This window comes from Trachurus japonicus, chromosome 5 (genome assembly GCF_045865225.1).
Source record: "Trachurus japonicus isolate A0001 chromosome 5, Traja_1.0".
In the NCBI taxonomy this organism is placed as follows: Eukaryota; Metazoa; Chordata; class Actinopteri; order Carangiformes; family Carangidae; genus Trachurus; species Trachurus japonicus.
Window position 1 is genome coordinate 25,761,665 of NC_140911.1, and position 10,387 is coordinate 25,772,051.

A 10,387-nucleotide genomic window follows, 5' to 3' on the forward strand; every position below is an offset into this window, starting at 1 on the left:
GGCATTAGCAGCCAGCTTTCACTCCACTCCGTACCTAAGATGACCCACTGTGTTGTGTTCAGGGGTAGAAAAAACCTTTTTTGTACCAAGAACCACAGCATGACAATAGATCATGGTGTGCCCACAGCAGGCACATGCATCAGTCAACTACCCAAAATAGAAGTTTGCAGAGGCAGAGGGTGGGAGGTGGCTGCACACTGTTGATGCTGTATGAGCAACCGGAGCAGTTACGTTCCCACTGGAGTTGTGTAAAGCTGCAAACTTTGAGAAGGTAAAAAAAAAAAAAGAGGGGGGAAAGTGCTATTTTTAGAATTTGCTCAATTCACAGAGGGTGAGAGAAGGAGAACATCTTTTACCTTCAAGGGGGGTACAAACCCAATTTAGAGGGCTGGGATCACAAATCTAATCCAGCTGGTTGTATAATAGTCTGATTCTTGTGGGACAGCCGTCCTCTAGAGAGTTGGACGGAGGATATCTAAAGAAGCCGCCTGTCTGTCAGATCTTTGCCAAAATTATCCCTTTCCCCTGGAACGATGTCCAGCTTTATATTTCCTGTCCAGAACACAACAGTTAACCCCTCTTTTGTGACCAAGACAGGAAATGAGAGACGTTTTATCGGGCAGGAGGAGGGTCCTGAGGGAAGCAGAGGGGGACTGCCAGGAGACGTCCCTGTTCCCCGTCTGAACAGGAAGCTGGGAAGTAAAGTCATTTCCTGTTTTGCCAAGCAGTGATCCTGCAGCGGTGGTCAGCTCAAGAGAACAAAACCCTTTGACATAACAAGCCATCTGCAGCCCAGACTCAACCCTTGTTGGCAACACCCTGTGACTCAAATTCAAGACGTCACGCAGCTTGCATGTAGTTAATTTAATGACTGTGGCTCTGTCCGAAACAACTCCCTGTTTTTGTTTTTTGTATCATACTGTTAAACCTTTATTTACCCTTTACCAGATACAGTATGTTAACGACATGATTCTTCTTTTAAAACAATCACATTATGAAATAATCTGGAGAGGGGCTGATGCTACTAAAGCTGAGAAAATGCATTGTGATTAGTGTGATTTTAGATGATGTACTTTTATCTTCTGCCTGAAATCAAGGACCAGTTATTACTAAGAAATTCCAGCATTAAATCTGCCTTTGTCATAATAATAAACTCTTAAACAGTGCAGGAATAGAAGGCTAGTGACAGTGCATAAGGGGAGCGAGGATTAGTGAGAGGTAATTGAGGCTACTAATACTATAACTATCAGTACGGTGTTGGATTAGTTAGAGAAACTGAAGGATTTCCTCTCTACCAGATTAACAAAAGTACAAACCTGCTTTCCATCAACTTCAATATCAGCGATGTAGTTCTCAAACACTGTCGGGACGTAGACTTCAGGAAACTGATCTTTACTGAAAACAATGAGAAGACAGGTTTTTCCGCAAGCTCCATCTCCGACAATCACCAGCTTCTTCCGTATGGCTGCCATCTCTGTCGGAAAAAAAGAAGAGTGTCTGAACAACAACTCAACATATGCTCAAAGGCTGTGTAAGTGCCAAAATTATCAGCAGAACCACAAAAGGGAAAAGAAACTTTTTTTTTTTTTGCCGTTGAGGGAAATTTAATCTGTCATGTTGAACAAATGGGCCAAGCAAAAGACTCACACTTTGTCATCTGTTTGTGTATTTGGCACAACGGATATTTCACTTATTTGTTGAGATCTCAGGAACACGAGGCAAATCAAAAACCCAAGACCGAACAAAAACTTTCTCTGCTCGTCGTGTGTGGCTCCAAAGCGATGTCATCTCCAAAGAGATGACTATGACATTTCTGACTGACGTCGCCGCATCACATTACACCTGAGGCCATGTGCTCTGTGATGTGCACCTTGTCACAACCACAGTAACAGGCCTTGAATCCCTAGTGCCAAGTCTAGACTACAGAGCTAAAGGAAGGATGGGGGAGAAGGAGGAGAAGGAGAAAGAGAGGAGGGGTGTTGAGACAGGCTGGGGCATGAAGTCATGTGCTATCAGGCTCCTGCTCCATCCTGTTTGTTTCCCAAAAGAAAGTGTCCAGGAAATCAGAGCAGCTGCTGAAGTACTCAGGGCTGTCCTATGACACTTCTCCACCTCGACATATGATTCACTTCTTTTTAGGATTATTTTGATCGTAGAGTAATATCATTTTCCCCATATTCATTTCCATGAAAGGAAACAGAGTTATAGCTCACTGTCCTAAATCTTTGCCAGTGCTAAGGGTGAATTTCTAACACAAGGTTTAGAGAGTTGCATGTTGTTGCTGGGTAAAAAAAACAATCATGCAAGCATTTCCCTGCACAAGAAATATCTCTGCAATAACCCTAGAGTAGTGGTCTAGTTAAGATGGAGCAGGCTGAGTGGGGATGAGCCAGCAGTAGTGCTGATGGATGAGCTGGAGCCCCCGCTGCCTGGGAGCAGCTGTGCATATAGTCATTTGGCTCCTCACCTCATCTACTTCCTGCCAGACAGTCTTGACAGCCATCCTCTTCACGAGGGCACCCACTTATCGGGGGGAATTCATCTTTTAGAGCCGCGGGCAAAAAAAAAGAGTTGAGTCTGTCTGTCCTAACGCCCATTTTTAATCTCTGCTTGGATGCAAAGCAATGCTGGTCCTTTCATTGAGTAGCATGAAGAAAAGTAAAAAAATAAATAAATAAAAAAGAGAATCATCCTGGATAAAGCCTAAAGTCATTAGTCAAACTATAAGCGACTTGGTACCATAACAGATCAGTGGATTACCGTGGCCAGTTTCATCTAGATGGCTCACAACAATTTCTTGCACTCAGGGCTGAGGGATATGTGCTAAATTATTATCTTAGTCGCACATTTTGAAGCTGATACCTTATCAAATCACCGGAAAACTTGTTCAGTAAGATGTTTACAACTTTTAATACCAATTTTAGATTTTAGATTTTAGATTTTTGCAGAACTAAGGCTGCAAATTGTCCAAAGATGGAACTCTCAAACCTGGTGCAATATTAAAAATATTAACGGTTACAAATAACAATTGACCCAAAAGCTGTTACTTTAATGCACATGTATTTAACATGACCCACTCCGCAAGTCAACAGTGCAACTCTTGAGGTACAGTCATGGGTGATAATACAAGTACTACAATCAGTGTGTACATTTCAGCAGTGAATCAAGGTCACATCAAAATGTAAACAGCAGAGTGAGATCTATGATTGCGCTGCTCTGTGATCTCATCCGGTTCGTCTCGCATGATCACGCAGATCTTGGGTGAGACTAACAAACAGGAAATGGCATATGTACATTAAAAGATTAATCTAAGGTTTTTTGGATATCGGATCTTTCAAATGAAGATCGATATAAATCGGCAAAATCAATTTTTTTAAACCCAGCCCTATTAAAAAGCTGAACACTGAATTTTGTATAGAAATATTCTCATTCCCTTCCTTGTGTAGAGGAAGATAAGAAGAACAATCTCTCATTAATGACTCCATCCATTCATCGCAACTGAAATATGATCCAAACTGTGAATGGTAAATGGGTTGTGCAAAGAAACCCTGGAAAGTAGAGAGAAAAAGAAGTAGGCAAGAGAGGAAATTATTACTCAGACGAGTTTCCATGGGTATTGAGACTTGGCATAACCAGCAGCCAAACTGGAAATCTTTGCTGTGTTTGCTTGTTTGGCAGTTTTATTAACATCCTGGTTGCTGTCTCCTTGTAGAAATTGTGATTATGGTTCAATTACATGTTCTGCCTTTTGCTCAGAAGCCCACTCCCTCTGGTGCCATGAACTGTAGCACAGCTGCAGGGAGACTTTGACAAAAGGTTCCAAAGGCTCTGACTTTGAATTTAGGACACCAGTAGCTGTGCACCAAACGCAGCTACTGGTAGCATGCTCACTCCTTTTATTTCTACAAATAAAATGAAATAACAGACAAGTGGGTAAGTGGAGTGAATACGCTGCTCTGCAGAGTATCAGCTGAGAACAAAGCCTGCCTTCACTGTCCTGCTTTAAATGGGTTTGATCCTGGGATGAATTCTGACTCCACAGACACTGCACAGCATCTTGTGCTTTGACCAGAGATGGCTTGAACTAGATGATGGGTTCAAAGCCAACAAGTGGGAGACAGCAGCGCCGCGGCCTCAGAGGCTCACCCTGTGAAACAAAACAATCCACTTCCTGTTCTGTGAGGCTTGGGAGGAGCTTTTGGCTGCAGCTCTGTTTGGACAGGCCTCAGCAGAGCCTGGACACAGTGAGGGCTGCCAGAGGCAACGAGACACATGCACGCATGCTTACTCACACAATACACACACACACACACACACACACACACACACACCCTTCTCTTTGCACAACACAATCATAGATTGTCCTTGGTGGCAGTGATATTGGGAACCGATGAAGGAACATCTTGACACATTGGCAAAAGGAAATTATGCATGAAAATGTCCCATACCGTCACAAACTGGGACAAATACCCCGGCCCCCAGCTACCCATGACTGATACCCTCCATTTAGGCACTAATGGAAACTAATGACTCTGACGCACCGAGGGGGGAAAGTTTAGGTGATCACCAGCAGCACAACATTTTCTAAATCAAACCTGTTCATCTGAACTACCATTCATTCTCTCCACACTCATATCAAAGTCTGATTCAATAATAACACGTGAAGGGGAACCACCCACATAAAAGCAGCTAGTACACGCTGGCCCACCTTTGACCCCACACACTATTAAACCAACGGAGAGGTGTCACTGAGAGATTAAAGCAAACCCATGGAGACCGTGACAAAAGCAGAAATAGCTCAACATCATCATTCTGTCAGCTCCACGCAAACATCAGTCTGGCTTTTATTTATCCATCACTGTGATTTTACACAACACAACACAGATGTGGCCGCTGGTGCAGAGAGATATACTCAAACATATTCATAAAACCTTCAGTCGTGCCGAGTCTGATGGAAGACCAACTGTAGCTGTGAGACGGGATCACTGCGTTACACACAGATTGATACATCAAAGAGATGCACACTAAGCATTAAAGCAGAAGTAAGCGATCCGGTCGTTTTCGCTAATGCTGCGTTCGAGGCAGGCTTTTGAAATCGTAAATTACAGCTTCAAGTCACAACTTACGACTTTGTAGCGTTCCAGGCAACCCACTCGTGTTTCTCCGACCTGTTTTACCTGTGAAAGTCACTATAACGGCCCCTCGTAACTTCCGACCCGTGAACTCGTACCAGATCGAACTGATACAACTTCACAGGACGGAAAAACACGAGTCTACGAGTTTCCTTGAACGCACCATAACAGTCCTCGTCCCTACGTCGCCACATTCACGGCGTCCCTTGGCTGCACACACAGCCCTTCATGCCGTTCTCTCTCCTCATTGGATAAAAACTGTAGGATACGATAAATGTTTTCTCCTCGGCTTACAGCAGAGCAGAGTGACTGACAGACCCGTGTTTCGGTCCAAACACTCTATGTAAGTGATTGCTGTCGGAAGATACAACTATTTAAGACTTATATTAACACAAATATATCACTTACTTCTGCTTTAAGCACTAAGAGTTAAGAAAACAACACCGAATGATACTAGACTGACTGAACTGGCGCTGACTTAGGTCATATATTTTTGTGATGAAAGCTGACATTTTATCTTCTGAGACACTAATACTTCATACAGCAAAAATACCCCATTTCTATTGCTGATATTAGAATTTATTTCCTCACTCACTTCTTGCAGTTTCAACTTTCTTGGCACATAACCTGAAATAAAATGTGTTATACAGACTGAGTTTTTCTGCAGCTCCATCATTTGAATGTAGCCAGTTGTAATGTTTTGTTCTGGTTTAAGTAATCACAAATTTAATAATCAAGGATTTTAAATTTAAGATGTCAAACTTGTGAAGGAAGCAACTTTAACAGCCTCTTTGACAACCTTTCTGTGTTTTATTAACTAAATGATTATTCAGGAAAGTAATTCAGATTAATCTATGATAAAAAAAAATGGCACCAATAATAGATCCAGACCACCAACACATGAAGAAAGTAGAAAAGCCCCAGGGGTACATTCAAGTGAGAAAAGGGTAAGGTAAATATCCCAAGCACTTACTAACTTGATCCAAAAACAACACTGGAGCAATTCAAATGAGTAGTAAAGCAAAGCACCATTTCTTCCTGCAACTATTTGAGCAATGCCCCAGGTTAATGAACACACAACCTCTCTCGCCCCCCCTCTCTAAGGAGGTTTCCTGAGGCTTAGGGGCCAATGGGAGTTATGCAACAAGCTGAGCAGAGTCAGCTCTGAGCAGAGGTAGAGCTGCCTTTCAATCCTCATGAGTTTATTATCAACAACAATGCTCAACATACATCAAGCATCCAACCAACAACAGACCTGTTGTTTCTGACATAACGATGATGACAACTTTTTATTTTTTGGGTCTGAAGGTTTTGCAAACATGTAACAGGAAATGTGTCCAAGTAGGATGTCTGTGCTCGTTGGACAGGCCTCACAGGGCTGCACCTCTTACTTCGACCAACAGCACTAGACTAGTTAGTTACAGATCAGCTGATGTCAATACTGGAAAGTTATTTCCTGGTTTGTTTGGTTGTTGTTGTTGTTGCTGCTGCTACTGCACAGGAGTTGCAAACTCTGGGTGTACTTAAAGGCTTTGGTTTCGAGTCTCGCCTGAATCCCTGAGGAACAATGAAAAACCTATTTTACATGAGAATTAAAAATTGACTTTTCATTTCCTCCAGCATCTTTGGCACCGCAACCACAACTCATTTTTGAGTCCATGATTTTCCCCCCTATTCTTTTCTCCAAGATGCACAAACTAACAATAACAACAAAAAAAACCTTAGTGAGAGCATGAGCGTTCACCTCACCTCTGCAGCAAGTCAGTCTGAGAAATGGGCCAAAGTTCATAAACTGGCAGAGGCTGTGGCTGAGACAGAGCAGACAGCCTGCGACACCAGCTGTCTGCGCCACCTTAACCCCAATGTAAAAACAACTTATCTGACTAAATCTGACAGCAGGAGACAGACAACAGATCACATGCAGAATAAAGACAGTTACCCCAGATACCCAAAATATAAAACTATCTGACAAGCAGGCTTCGTAACTGCTCGTATGAAATGTGTAGACATTCCCTGGTAGCCTATATAGTAAGCTGTGGACTCAAATGCATAAAACTGAAATGTGAGTGCTGAGCTCTCTTACACAACAGCAGGAATATACACAGCAGATCAGGTCGGCTTCTCACATTCTTTGGGCGTATATTACAAACACTGCAGCTCCTTAGCCTCACTGAGTCATGACTTTATGGTCCACCCACTGGAAATGATCAAATGTCCCAACACTCAACCAGCCCATGAAATAAAACCATCTATGATCTCTCAAATAAGGACAACAACCTATTAATACACACAAAGAGTTTTACACAGACTAAACTGAATAGAAAAGTAACTTGATGAGATTTTTTGCATAATATAAACTCTTTGTATTAAAGGAATAGACAACATTTTTTCAAAATACAACAATATAATAATGCTTGCTGTATGGCATATATTGTAAAAGCTGCAGTCAGTCAGTTAGCTTAGCTTAGCATCTAGAAGACTGCTGACTTCATGGCAACCTGACAACAACATGACTCCAGGAAGTCACTGTTCCCCGACCACAAGGAAGTTCAACACATACTGTGATTACTCATACGACCACAATTTGATATTTTCACAATCACACTTTGGTTTTTGTTTGGAATTAAGAACCAGCTTTTTCTCCCCTGGGTCCAATCTTTATGCTAAGCAAACACTAATCTCTCCGGATGGTACTGATAGCTGGACCTACCAGACAAATTTCACAACTATACAGATTGACCGATGATGGTGTCGGCTGAATGGACCTACAGCCTGGTCACCTTCACGTCTTCTGTCCAGCAGCCATGAAGACACTCACTGATATTCCTGTTTTTACAGTTTGTTGAGAGGAAGCAAAGCAAGACAAGAGGCTTGAACTGTGCGGTGACTAAACTCATAAGCAGAGGCAAGAGGACTCAGCCCGTGGCTCAGAGAGAACTGACACCTCATGGCTCACTTTTGGGCAAATAATCCAGGTCATGAGGAGAGAATAAACAGGACTGAGTGGACAAGAATGGCTCAACAGATTAACTGAGCCTGGGCAGGAGAAAGCACCGGGTCTGTGCACTCCACAGCTTCAACTAATGGTTGTTTTCTGATTAACTGATGATTAAAATGCTAAATGCCAAAATGTATTGGTCATTTGTTTGGTTTGCAATGTCAGGAGATAGTGAAACCATTCTCCGGAGAACCAGCTGACATGTTCACAATGATCATCTCTTCAGATCATCAGGAGAAACCCAAAAATGTACTTAGTAGCAGTGAGTAGTATCTCATTTTGACTCACTAAACAACTAACCCTTACCAAGGCAATGTGCACCAGGAGATACACACTCTTTAACATCCTTTGGTGAAATAGGCTACTGGAAGGATAAATGTGTAATATTTCACATTTGGGTGGCACAGTGGAAAGACGGTTCTGGGTTCGATCTCCATGGGTTCTCTCTGGGTTCTCCAGCTTCCTCCCACAGTCCAAAGACATGTAAGTTCGGTTGATTGGTGGCTTTAAGTCAGCTGTAGGTGTGAACAGTTTGTGAGGTTGTTCATCTCTACATGTAAGCCCTGTGATAGACTGGCAACCTGTGTATCCGCCCTTACCCTATGTCAACTGGGATTAGCTTTTTCCAATCAAAACATGACTGGGTCCATTTGGTCACAATTCCTGATGTTCTCCGTTTTCTATTGTTGACTTGAGGATCTTTGAATTTTACAGCTGGATGTAAAATTGGATCCATTGTGAAAAATATCAGAAAATAAATCAATCACAGCTGACATCTTCACATTTCTTGTTTTGTCCAACCAAAATGTCACTCAGAGAAAATCAGGAAACACTCTCATATAAAAGGCTGAGACCTGAGAATAAGTGGCTTTTTTCTACAATAAGATTGTTGACCTACCCTTAAGTGTTAAAAGCTGTTCTGCCTGTGAACCACCATATAAAACTGACAACAACACTGGATCAAGAACACATCCTGCACTGATGCTTTCTAATAAATATGAACACATTCAGGAGGATGATCACACTTGTGAAAATTAAATTATGAAGGACACCAAAATTAGCACTCAATTTACATCTTTCTATGACATAATTAAGTCCAAATAGCTCTGTGTTCTCAGATCATGCTCCACATGTTTTGTTGTGCTTGTAAAAATCATTATTGGCAGTGGAAGCAACGCCTTATGAGAAATTGGAGTCTTAATAATGAGGAAATTAAATGTTCCCAGGAATAGAAATGGCTCATTAAGAGATTTGCCATGCGGAGTTGCTTATTGAGGTCGCAGCACTTGGATCCTAATACCAACAGGATCTGATCTGCTGCTGTGACTTTCAAACTACAAGCAACGAAGCTATCAACAGTTGTACAGAAACACTGGACACACAGCACAAACACACTGGACACACTTCATTACAAGCACCACACCGTCACACACTCAACTATTAAAAACACAAGCGGGAAAAAAGGCGAGTGTTAGTGCGAGGACAAGCCACCACCTTGTTCCCTCAGCCAACTAAGTGAGCTATAATTAGTGTCAAATAAGAGCAGAGTCAAACTGCAGCCTGGGTCTTTCTGTTTACCTGTCTCCTGCAAGATGAGATGTTTTTTTTTTTTTATCTATAAATATTAATCCCCGCTCGCTCTTCCCTCCGGATCGTAGCACGCACACACGCACACACACACAAACACACGCTCACTTCTTGCTGCAGTATTCGCTAATTTTACTGAGAGGCTGCTGGAAACCGGGGCAGGCGAGTGGAGATCCTCCCACCGACACCAGCGACCGCAGCTCAGCCCGCAGCCCAGCGCTTCCGCCTCACACCTTCACAATAAAAGAGGGTATGGTAAGGGTGGGGGTCTGCGAGGATAAGGCTGGTGCTGCAAATCAAGGCAACATAATAGTGTTATTTTATTTATATCCCTCCTTTATGTGAGATTTTTTTTTTTCTTTTTTAATTTTTATTTCAATGTTATATTAATTCTGTCTAACTACTTTTAATCTTGGCTGTTATTTAATCCCATGTAAATGTTATGTGCTGTCTCTGCATTGTCTCTCATGGGGTGTATTGAATTGTTACAATTTATAAAGTTTTAAAACAAACAATCATGACTAATGGTTACCATGTTCAATTCACTGGCTATGGCAAAGAAACATGATAAATCAGACTCTAATTACTGAGAACTAGTCAGTAAATCCTTTCCCACACCATGTCATGGCCATCATGGTGTGTCACTGGTGGCCATCAGTGTGGCCGATGA

General features: G+C 42.2%; 1 protein-coding gene across 1 annotated transcript in view; it reads right to left on the reverse strand.

The window, feature by feature from the left end:
• LOC146987695 (rho-related GTP-binding protein RhoA-D) overlaps nt 1-9,845 on the reverse strand; it is a 16,292-nt gene extending 6,447 nt beyond the window's left edge. Inside the window, exons 1-2 of the mRNA XM_085776975.1 lie at nt 9,709-9,845; nt 1,317-1,474 (exon numbers count right to left, since the gene is read on the reverse strand). Of these exons, the coding sequence (XP_085633101.1) occupies nt 1,317-1,472 (156 nt within the window). The 5' untranslated portion in view covers nt 1,473-1,474; nt 9,709-9,845. The remainder of the gene's footprint in view (nt 1-1,316; nt 1,475-9,708) is intronic.
• Nucleotides 9,846-10,387: the final 542 nt, after the last annotated feature.